The 12,328-nt window shown below is 41.6% G+C and overlaps 1 protein-coding gene across 5 annotated transcripts in view; it reads right to left on the bottom strand.

Annotated features, from left to right (window-relative positions):
- The window catches only part of LOC147216170 (ras/Rap GTPase-activating protein SynGAP-like), a 41,102-nt gene continuing 28,774 nt past the window's right edge, over nt 1-12,328 (bottom strand). For 2 of the 5 annotated variants that reach the window (XM_086178198.1, XM_086178202.1), the window contains 8 exons: nt 11,663-11,853; nt 7,750-7,954; nt 6,546-7,127; nt 5,093-5,668; nt 4,681-4,842; nt 3,644-3,855; nt 1,689-1,761; nt 1-339 (listed from right to left, as the gene is read on the bottom strand). In XM_086178198.1, the coding sequence (XP_086034324.1) occupies nt 301-339; nt 1,689-1,761; nt 3,644-3,855; nt 4,681-4,842; nt 5,093-5,668; nt 6,546-7,127; nt 7,750-7,954; nt 11,663-11,853 (2,040 nt within the window). In that variant the 3' untranslated portion in view covers nt 1-300. Of the gene's footprint in view, nt 340-1,688; nt 1,762-3,613; nt 3,856-4,680; nt 4,843-5,092; nt 5,669-6,545; nt 7,128-7,749; nt 7,955-11,662; nt 11,854-12,328 lie in introns of all 5 variants that reach the window. The other 3 variants (XM_086178199.1, XR_015109161.1, XM_086178201.1) reach the window with 3 other exon arrangements.

Here is a 12,328-nt window from a genome sequence, read left to right on the forward strand (position 1 = left end):
TTTTTGTCGCTCCTTTGGATTAAATAAGAAACTCCGATTCATCAACACCACCGTCTGGCTCATATTTAACGTGTGCAGAAGATCCTCTGTACAGATCGGTCCTCGCATTGAATTGATTGTCAGCTCCAGGTTCGGACACAGTTCGAAAATGTGCAAAGTGTTTTGTTTCAAGAATGTTGTGACAAGAAGCCTTCGGTTGTCCTGCTGAAATAGCCCGCAGCACTTGTGGTTTTGTATCGTGTATCAGTCTTCTTACACTTGAATGACCATCACGGACTCTGGTCGCCGGCGAACTGGCAGTCAGGATCCTGGGTGGCCACCATAGCCCTGGCTGATAGACTGAAGGGAGGAGAAATTAATTAAACTTAAATATTCTGAGTACAATTTCATGAGAGCAGGTATTTAAAGAGGTGACCAAAATATGCCGCTGCCCTTTTGTTGCCAAGACAAAGACAAAAAGATTGATACAGATCACATGACTGCACATTGAATGCAAAGCTACCGTTAGCCGCCAGCTAGCTTAGCTACCCAAAAACAGGAAGAAACAAACTGGCCTATGTATTTTCAAGAATATATGATAAAAATTATTTCCTACAAAAAAGGATGTACATTTCTGGTGGTGGGGTTATTTTGACTCCATTAGATTATTATATTTTGTCAATTTCACAAAAAGACGTGCCTGTTTGGAACTTTCAATTTTAGCTAGTTTCTGGCTCAAGCTACATATTGCTACACTGTGGAAACATGAGACACAGAAATGAACCACAATATGTCTATCCTAAGAAATCAAATGTTTGTTACCCACTATGAGAAGGTATTTATTTTACCATTTAGTTTCCGTCATTGGGAGACGGCAGTTCATTCTCGAAAGGAGAAATCAGAGGTCTCTCCCACTCGGGGGAAAATAACATTTCTCCGCATTAAATCGTTCAGAATAGCACATCAAGCACGTCAACATTCAATATCATGAATGAGCAGTAGCTGCGATGATAAATGAAGCCAAAAAGACGTCTTGCAGACTAATCCCGCTTTGCCAGCTTGAGACGAATTTACTCGTTTCTAAATTTGGGTGCAGAGTTTGGGCACACACTCTCATCACACACATACACACGCTTGTATTTATTTGAACATCTGTAAAAACACTTGACAGTATCACAGCTGACACGCCGGACAAACATTTCAGTATACTCGAAAGGCCGTTCGGTCCATTTGCTCATCACAATAAGAGCTGAGAGATAGTGGTGGTGAATTTCGAGGACAGCAAAGGGAATCTGGTACAACACATTGCACAGACAGCCTCACAATCCAGCCCACATGGTGCTCTGGAAGCTGAGCCCTAAAGAACTGTGACGCTGCTGGTGAATCACATTTCCTTTTCACCAGTTAATGCACCCCGTCATATAAAATCATATAGATATCTATGAATAAGAAGCTCCATTCAGCCCTGTATTTGTAGCATTAGGATTGCTTTTCCATTCACCCTTCACGTGCAGAAAAATGGTGGGATGTTAACACAAATGTACTTTGGGGAGGATGGGAACAGGTGAGGTGTGCGACAGCTGCAGAGGTTTCCCCTGCACTGGCTTTGGCAAATGTTCTGAATGCGAGATAAGGATGATGCAAGCTGTTTTAGGACATGACTGTTTTAGCAAATAGGGATGATAAAAGATGTAGACTCAGGCACAAACCTGGTCTGTGAGGATTCGAGGCTTAATATCAGGAATGGCACCCCCTCTCAGCTCATCTTCCACAGCCATGAGTCTGACAACAGGGAAATAGAAACAAACATACCGCTTGACAAAAAGAGAATTAGAAAGTTGATGGTTTGTTTTGTTTTTTCAAAATTTACGGTACGTATATGTGGCCATATGATGATATTAAGGTCTTTGACATGCGTCTGTGTTCCAGCAGGGATCCTCAGAGCTCTACAGAGATGTGTCTGAACTGACCGGAGAACAGTTCAGGTTCATCTATTCAGGTACAGACATTGTGAAATGAGTGCGAGCAGCATTGGAAGTCTGCTGTCTCCAATCGAGGAAATGTTGAGTTCGGTGAGAGGAAGCTGCTTTAGAAAACAAACAATGTGCTACACCAGCAGATCATTCAGTGGGACTCCATTTTAATTTTTTTTTTTTTTAATCTTAATTAATTATCCCATTTCTTTAACACATTGGTGGCTGATTATCAGAATGTAAGATTTTTATAAAACGGAGATTTTATTTTACACGAGACAACCCTGCAAATATTTCTGGATTACTTTTGAAACTTGCATTTTTGGGGAGAAGTCACATCTTCTTTTTGATTCACATAAAAATCCAATACCACTGCCATACCTGCGTATTGAATCTGGGGCTCACACCAGGTTGAGGCAAAGTCTAGCTTAGCCTAAAGACTGTGGGCAAAGTTAGGCACCTTGCTCCGTGCTATTTATGTTATTCATCAAATTCAAAGAAATATCAAGAAACAAATCGTTTTTTTAATCCTGGTATCAAGTCAACCAATCACAACATTGATGATGATGATGAATTTTATGTTTTATACGTGGCAAAAGAAAATAACAAATAAAGAAAAAACAAAAAGTAGTAGAAAGTGTAAATACTTATTTTAAGAGTCATGAAATGATTACACATTTTCCCTAAAAAACAAACACATCAGAAATCCTGGTGTTCATCTGCAGGTGAACATAACCCAAAAAGAAGTGCAGTACTTTTGTTTCATTGCGAGCAGAAAAGACACTGCCTGACAAATGCAGGTAGCAGCCAACCCCATCCATCAGAGGTGTCCCTTATACAATCCAAAAAAAAATGGGTAATGCAGTTCCTCTCCATGACACAGTGAGTAAAACATGTTTTTCCCTTAAAACAGAGGCTGGTAATATACTTTTGGCCTCTACAGGATCATAATAGCATTGTCTCATGGCTTAACCAAAATCCATCCTGGATTATTGTGATTTTAAAGCCCATAATGAAAACGCTGGTTCGGGGAAATGAATGGGGTTTTCACGTCCAGTTCCACTATCAAATGCTATTTAATGCAAAGGCATGGCTATAAAATCTCCTGACTGTCAGAAAGCAAAAACCAACAATACAAGTTTATCCAAGACTTGAAACTATTCTTGAATGTCAAATGCACGGCATTAATGCACTGTCCAAGTTTATTATGTACATCAATTACCTTACTGAATTTTATGAATACCTGAAGGTTTTTGTGACTACCTCCGACACGGATAAACACGGATGAGTCTGTAAGCATGAATGTGCTGTTGCATGTCGTATTTTTGTGCTAGTATATCAGTTTGTTTGTTTTTCAAGCTGCAGTCCATGAATTTGAGCTTGTTTCCAGCCAAAGAAACAGAGCATATGCCGTATGAGTGAAATAATGAAATTCATCTACTTGTTGCCACTTGCAGATCAATGCAACCGGCAAAAATAACAGCTGTCTCTGAATATGTGAGTGATTTTTATGCTTCCCTGCACACCATCATTCACTGGCACGGTCATACTCTTATATTAATACCTGATAAAGCAAAAAAAAGCAAATAGGCAGCAACTTCTTTTTTTATGTTTTATGTGTTTTATGCCTTTCAGCTCAACTTTCACAGCATCTTTCCTACCTGCTCCCATTCCGCGTCAACATTAATCACCTGCTGATGATGCCTTTGATTTGAGAATCCTTTTCCATTTGCTGTTGCTTTAGGCGTCGCTCGCTGTCTTCCAGGCGGCACTGATACTGCTGCAGAATCTTGTTTGTCTGCTGCTCCTGTGACAGAAGCCTCTGCTCGTATTCTTCAAGCTTGCGGTGAGACATCTTCAGTCTCTCCTTCAAGGAGTGTATTTCTTCTTCGTACTCCCTCACCTGAAAGACACGGCTTTTGGAATTATCTCTGAATTATGAATGAGTTTATGAGCTGATAGAGGATGTTTACTGTGAGCTGAAATAGGGAATGAAAACTCACATGAAATCATCGTGGGACTGTGCAAGTAACAAGAAATAATACACGTGGAAGTGCTGTGGATTAGCTGCTGCACAAGTATACCTCTATACCTCAATTTCAAATCCAAAAGTGTTTCTATATTTATCAAGCATCAATCAATTACCTACTCAAATATTAGAAAAGGGACTCTGGAAAATTTTCCATTTTGCTCTTGAATAAAATCACAACATTCTTTAGTTCACAGATAGATTTTACTCAAATTATATTTACCTGAGCAATAATTGTTGTTTATCCCAATGGCAGTCTATGTGCGTGTGTGTGTGTGTGTGCGTGAGTGTGTGTGTGTGTGTGTGTGTGTGTGTGTGTGTGAGGATTAATGGAAGACCTGCTGTTTGTTTACCAAGCACATTTATCCAGCAAATGTAATGCAACTCTACTATGATAGTGTCATCTACTTTGTTTTTTAATATTTTTATTGGTTGGCATCAGTTAGCATGGCTTCTATCTATGCACATCATATCTACTCATCTACTATGCTGTTCAATGGTTAGAAAGTTACTTTTGACAAGAAATATATAAAAACCTCCTGTTTTCCCCCTATTATGACAGCTACTGTTACCTGCTGGTACAGAGACGTGCTTCCATTCATGCAGAAGACTGAACACACAGACAGTCCACAACTGTTTCAATAAATTACAGGGAGCGGTTTACAATTATGAGAGACAGTAAAAAATTAATGTGCTAACCCTCTCTAGTCGTGATTCATCCATACTCTTGGAGTACTCCTTCAGCTGACCCTCACGGTCCGGCCGCAGGCTCTCAATGTCAGCTGAGAGGTGGGGCATGTTGGACACCCAGGCCACCGTCCGTTCATTGAGCGCTGGGGTGGCCAAGGTGGACTGAGATCCCTGAAACAACACGGGACAACAAATTCAAATCACCATGTAAAAAAATGGGACAACACAGGAAGATTCCACTGTATGAAAAAAAGAGAGAAGATTGAGAGGAAACAGTTGCTGGAGGGATCCCGATTATCTGGGACTCTTTTGGACTCAGTCATTCAAAACGGCAAAATGGCATAGATACATATACACGGATACATTTAGACCAACTTCAGTACATCTTTGCCGACCATCAAAGCTCAGACATTCGACCAACCTGTTTATTGACGACCGGCTTGAGCAGGTGCTGCTGCGGAGGCTGCAACTGTGACTGCTGAGGCTTCTTTGTGTTTTTCGTCGGTGTGTCCGTTGACTCCTCAGCGGCTGCCGGCGGACCCTGGTTCTCTTTGGCGGAGCTGGTCTGGTACGGGAGCCCGGGAGCTGGACTGTCAGTCACAGTCAGCTGCGTCTCCTGTTGCTGCTGCTGCTGCTGCTGCTGCTGCTGGGCCTGGTGTTGCTGCTGCTGCTGCTGCTGCTGCTGTTGTTGTTGTTGTTGGTGTTGGTGTTGGTGTTGTGCTGCCTGCTGACTTTGGCGTTGCTTTGGCTGACTGCCACTGAAGTTTGTGTCACTTGAGTCCAGGAGCAGGTTCCTGCTTTGCGGACGGACTTTCGGGGGAGTGGCGGTGGCGGGATTGTTGATGGACCGCTGCGATTTGAGGTGCTGGGGCGGGGCTATGGAGCTTTGGCGGCCAGGATGGACTGTGGTTGGAGGCGTGGCCAAGGAGGCGGGTGTGCCTGTCCCAGTGGTGGTCTGAGAATTGACTCCCATCAGATGCTGCTGCTGGAGAGACTCCTGAGAAGAGAGACGAATTAGGGACACAATGAAGAATAAATGAATTAAACATTCGTCTTTGGCTCCCCCCAATGGTGGAATCTGGTAATAATAGTGCATGGATGCAAAAACCTGGGTTTACAGATGATTGATGGACAGAAAGGTGGTTGTATAAAAATGAATTGATCATCATTTAGTTAAACAGTGTCTTGCCAGCACCATCTGTGTTAAGAAAAAAAAAGGCAGGAGGCTTTTTGTTCCTCTGAGGCCCACGCAACACGACTGAAATAGCTTAAGACAGAATCACTAAACGCTTCCATTTGTCACTGGCACAGTGTAGTAAACTCACCAGTGATAGATCTGCAGCCAGAAAAGGCCATCAAGTCATAGCCAAAAACAAGAATCTCTGTCAAATCTGGCTAAATTAGCTGAAGACCCCCAATTTAAACTGCGGTTCAAGAAAGACCCTTTTACCAAACAACAATTATGTGATCATCAAAATCAATTCAAAATAAGGATGGGCCATCACCCTCTCTGATAGGTGTTTTTTAAGTTGATGGCAATATTGGAATATGTATTCATTCTAATCTTTGTCATTTTGTAGTTTCTTGAAAAAAGAAACGAGTTGGATTCCCCCTCTCTACAGTTAAATTCAAATTATAACATCAAAACAGATAAGGACAAATTAAATTTATAAAAAAAACTTGGTACTTAACAAAAAAGTAACTGGAAAAATGTCCCAGATGCTTGTTCAAGCTCCTGTCTTGAGTAGATGGTTTCTAACACCTCATTCGAAAACATGATCTCTTTTTACAGTTTAGTTTACATCCTGGAACATTTGAAACAAGCAACTCTTTAACACGGCATCTAAATCGAACGTTGATATTTTCTGTCGTACCTGGACCTGCAGCGAAAGCTGGTGCCAGACAAAGTCATTGTTCTGGTTCTGACGCGTGAAGTCGTCGCTGTAGCTGTGCGAGTGGACGATGCTGGGCTGCACCAGGCTGCTCTGCGACCGCAGCGCCGACAAGTCCTCGCTGCGGGAGAACGCGCTGTTGCCAAAGGAGGGCGCGTAGTCGTGGTGTCCGTTCTCAGGCTCCGGGGCCAGGAGGAGAGGAGGGGGAGGAGCCTGGGACTGAGACTGAGCGGGGGAGTTCTGGGCGGCCAGATGGAAAAGAGGGTTCTGGAAAGACAGGGGGAAGTGCATGGCGGCCGCTGCCTGCTGCTGCTGTTGAGAAATGGACTCGGTGGGCCCCCCGATGTGGCCCATCTGGCTAAGCCTCAAACCGGAGCCCGCCGAGCCCGTCATGTGGCCCCCCATACGAAGAGGACCGCCGAGGTTCCCGAAACTGTGGCCAAGGCCGGCGATGGAGGCTTGGGAGGAGGCCAGCATGTCGCCCACGGAATTCAGGTTGGAAATGCTGTTCATGCGGGAGTCCTGAAGGTCCATCATCGACACGCTTTTATTCACACTGTGAACCTGAGAGATGAATAACAGAACATTTAGAAGCAATGATTATCCTTGATTGAAATTCCCTTAAGCAAATCTTACTACAGTGTCATCAAATAAAAAAGAGGATTAAAAGCAGCTGTCAACCTTTTACATGATCTGATTTTTAACAATGCAGCGCCTCAAATATAATCCTTCATAAAAATCTGAATCGGGTCCAAAATTTCTTATGTGACTCAATCAGGTGCTTAAAACAAGTCAGGAAGAGTATAAGATGACGGCATGATCCATCAGCCAGTCAGGATTCCTGTTTCTGTGGTTTGCCTTTTCATTTTGAATTCCTTCATGACTGGTTATTTTTTTTTTTTTGCAATTTTAGATAATTTGGCTGATCCTCCAGATGGTGAGATAATGCAAATTACAAGTGATCAGAACATGACTTAATGCACATTCCAACTGAATTAAAAGGGAACTCAAGTAAAAAATAAAAAAAACTATTTCAGACATCATTCTGAAACACTAGACTAACAAGAAATGTGGTTTTACTTGAGGTCCAAAACATTTTAGAGAAGGTCTTAGTACTCTTATTCGTTGAAAATGAAAAGAAATGAATAAAATTAACATCTTTTTGTTTAATGAAATTGCATTATACCTTTGGATCGGGCTCAGTGATGTCGGAGCTGCTGGTGCAGTATGCAGGGCTGGAGCGGGCCAGCGGCGGGCGGGTGACGTAGAAAACCTCCCTCGATGAGCGTAAATCTCGTTCCGCGTGACGCCTCATGTTCATGTTGGATGAAAGGGATTCCACGGCTGATACTCCAGTGGTAGGCGACGGCAGCCGAGAGATATCTATTGAGCTGACGACATGCAGTAAAATGGCATATTTAGGGTTTTAATTGAAGAAACAGTGTTTTAAGCTTAGAGAAAGCATGTTGGTTATTTCAAAATCCCAATGAACGTTGTGTGTGACACCAAGCTGTCAGACATCTCCACAGAGAGGCCGGTTCGAGGTCCATCCTTTTATATTTGTCTCCAGCCCTAAATGTTCAACCAAGACAGGGATGGGCAAACTACGGCCCGCGGGCCACATCCGGCCCATTGGTATTTTTAATCCGGCCCGCCAAAGATTGGTACAGAATTCATGCTTGATGTGAATGATTGAATGATTGGATCAATGAATGTGGGAGCTCAAAAAGGAGATTATTTTACTTTTGAGAGCTTGATCATTTTTCCTGAGTTGATTGACACAGATTGGCTCTAAGATTTAGCCTTTACTGTGGACATACTGACACACATGAATGAGCTGGACGTGAAGCTACAAGGGAAAAAATGGTTTGTGCATGAAATGCAGGCAAACGTCAGAGCCTTCAAAACCAAGCTGGTTTTATTTTCAAAGCAAATGCCAGACAATGTTCAGATAAATGTCAGATGAGTCTGATATGTACTGTTAACAAATATTTTTATATGTATTGTATCTTGTGCTGACCCGGCCCATCTGTCAAATTTTAAAAGCCTATGCGGCCCCTGAGCCAAAAAGTTTGCCCACCCCTGAACTAAGACTTCATGTTCAGTTCCCAGCAGGCAAATGTTTAGCCAATTGGACAAATTTATAAGGCTAAATACAAAATGGCTGCCATAGGGTCCCCTGATATTGCCTCTGTTATTTCTCTTCTGTAAAGACCTTTCATTTAATCTGTTAGCCTGTAATGAGAGCAGCTGTCTCTCGATAATAGCGGCGCTGAAAGGAAATGAGACACAGAGGAAAGAGGTTCAGGTACGAGAGTCTGAGAACAGATGGTACTTGCAATTACTAATTGATAAAATACTTAAAACCTCAAAAAGGTGCATTAAAGTAGCATTATGGGATCTCAGTAAATCAATGTTGGGCTCTGAGCAGCTGCATTTACATCTACTGCGTCTTTTGTGAGCTCTGTTCCTTACACCATTGCAAATGTCCATTTAAGTTGGTGGTTTGTCTCCCGTGATCCCATAGAAGCCTTTGTGAGGAGAAAAAGCAAGTTGATTTCAGAAATAGTAACATGCATGGACGTAGCCGACCAATTGGCTCGTATTGTTAACAGTAGACAAGCACGGTCAGAAAGGTACATAATTGAAGGGAGGTCTGAGGGGTCATATCTTTGAAAAAATACACTGAAAAGAAAACTGCACCACCTATACAGCTACCGACATGAAGTTTAATTGGCTGCATCAAGATTTGAGACAACCGCATTAAATGGAAGGAACAGGGAAATATATATATATATATATATATATATATATATATATATATATATATATATTAGGAATGTAACATCAACAGTGTAAACCTGCAGGCTATTTTCTCAGATTAAGACAAAAGAAGGTGAATCAACTGGAGATTGATTTGCTGTCTCACATTATGATGTTAATAAATACAGTCTGATGTTCTACATGCTGAAAAGATTTCTTTTGAGTATTGTAAAACTGTACATATGTAAATGAAGGTATTGTTTATCATATTCGATTCCCGGCTGTGTATTTTATGTCGTGTTGAATAGAAAGGAGAGCGAGGGACAAATTAGTTTACAAGTAGTTTATTTTATTACTTTCTGTCTCTGAAGGAACTTTTAATTTGGAAAGGTGAGAAAGCACAGCGACTACCTTAACAGCGTGTAGCTTCAACAGAACCAACAAGACTACCTGGAACGTGGACACGCATGACAATATTGGCAAGTAGAGGAGATGATTGCAGGCTGCAGTCGTTTTAGACGCCTCGTTACACTTAAGTGTGAACAAATGGATGGGCGGTTTTAATCAATGGTGAGACACAAACAAGAATCTCAGTTCCTGTTTTCTCGCCCGGTCCATGATGGCAGCAACTGACAATGTTTCTCGCCTTTTTCGAACAGGCGTGGCCTTGTGTGACTGACCAACTTCTGCACGTTAAAATGAACAAATGAAGCCACGGTTCATATGATCTTCTAATGTATCTTCATGTGATTTTATGGTGAAGATTATTTCAATTTTGTACTTTAAATTCTAAGCTAAAAAGCAATGCAGTGAAAACAAAACTGGTGGGTGAACGCCCTATTTTTGTTTGAGAATAGACTTAGAAACCTGATAATTAGCACTAGGTTAGCACCAAATTACGTTGCCGTACCCTTTACGCTGCAGAGGGATATCCCATAATGCACTTCTCTCATTCCTCCCACTCTTCTCATCCTGTCTGTTATGTCCCATCATCGATTACCAACCTCGAATCTATTCACAAGTCCTTTGGCTCTCTCATTTCGCCCGTTCCCAGGGAGCGTGGCTTGATCAGCTGCAGTGATCCCACCATTGTCTTTTATTTTAGGAATATCAATGCTATATTTTTTCATGCAAACTGTTAGCATGTAACTGTTAGCGCTAATCTGGCTGAATTAGGTCATTTGTGCCTTTTCCCTGCCAACCCTCCTACCACCCACCCAACTTCTCGCTCACCAGTCGAGACAGAAGGCCGCCCATATCAAGCTCGGATCTGTCCAAGGATTCTGCACCAGGAAAGGGCGGGTTTTTCCTCGTCACTCTCACCAAGCGCTTGCTCATTTGGGAATGTTGGGTTTATCTAAATCAGGGGTCTCAGACTCTATAATATTATGTGGCCCCCTGCCTGAAATCAAATCTTTGTGATAGTGTGGCGCGGTTTTTCTCACAAGCACCTGGGGGTTTTATACAGTGGGTTTAAAAAAAAAAAAACAGGCAAGGAAAAACTGAAAAAGTATCTTTGCAATGTATTTTTTGCTTCAAAATTTCAAAAGAAAATTATTTTTTGGTGAAAAAAAAGTCAAGTGCTACTGTTAAAACAATCTTTTCTTTTCTTATTTTTATAAAAAAAACGCAAAAACAATTGCAAAAAAAAACGGGCAAAATTAAATCGATTGATTTAATAACCAGAATAGCCACCATTAGCCTTGTAAACATGATACCTCCTCTTATACATGCTACCAATCAATTTTATAATAGATTCTAGTGGCAAATTTTCCCAAAGTGACAATATTTTCTCTTTTACCTCGACAATATTTTAGGGGAGTAATTTCATCCATTCTTCTTTAATATCAATTTTTAATACTAATTCGTCATGTATGTTTTTTAGGAACAGTTACATTTAAAGATTTTTATAATTTACCTCTTTACCTCCTTTACACTAAAACAAAGGAAGAATTTGGACTTACTGTTACTTCTAGCCAATGATTTTACTGGTCTGGCCCCCTTGACATCAAATTAGGCGGTATGTGGCCCCCGGACCAAAATGAGTTTAACAACCCCTGTTCTAAATCCTCAATCAAGAGTGCTGTCCAAACATGCTCTGCATGGAAAGCATCGTCAGATAATTGTGTTGTTGACGTCATATAAATAAAACCTGACTTGACAACCAGAACGGATTACCAATCCACCATGGCACAGCAAGTACCTCACCAAACTTTTAGATTTGAACACCTTTCTGACACACGACCGACAGCCAATTCTATTTTGAAATGGACGACAATTTGCTTTGACAAATCCCACCGATGAAGTGATGGAAAAAGAAACATGCAGGAGGATACCTGTTCAAGTCGCGCATCATAAGGCTTTGAAAGTCGGAGGACATGAGACGGTTAAAGGACGGCCGAGAGAAGAGTCTGTCCTTCGGTCGATCCGGCTGGTGATTTGTGGGCATGTGGAGCTGCGGGTTCCTCAGGGCCACGCTGATGTCGTTCAACAGGCGTGGAAGGGGTCCCAGCTTGAGAATGGCATCCTGCAGCATAATGAATATAAGCTCCCTTTGTATACAAAGGAATGCCATTTTCACTTTAAGCACGCAGATCAAAGTGAAAGCTAATTTGACTGCTTTACCTGTGGAGAGACAGTGATACTTCACGGTTATTATACAGAATATAATCATTCTGCCTACATGTTTTACCTTTGCTTAGTATAGTTCCACCCACATTTTTTTTAGTCCAATTTTATGGATTATTCTGATTTACCTTCATGGAACTGAGTTGAAATGGCTTAAGGAGGCCTGTACAGGTAGTAGTACGTCTAGGGACACCACAAAATAAATGTGAAATTCTATTTTTTTTACAATACTTTTGGTGGTACACCATGTACTCCAAAAATCTGTTTATTATTGTGTAATTTTCAATGTACTTGAATGTAGTTCTGCAGCCCATCGCCGGTCAATCGTTGTTCAATCGAACTACGAATATCCTAATCCAATAAAAATGGCACAA

The sequence above is a fragment of the Fistularia commersonii genome, chromosome 30 (assembly GCF_037954325.1).
Source record: "Fistularia commersonii isolate RoL2024-O1a breed Wild chromosome 30, RoL_Fcom_v1.0, whole genome shotgun sequence".
Taxonomy (NCBI): domain Eukaryota; kingdom Metazoa; phylum Chordata; class Actinopteri; order Syngnathiformes; family Fistulariidae; genus Fistularia; species Fistularia commersonii.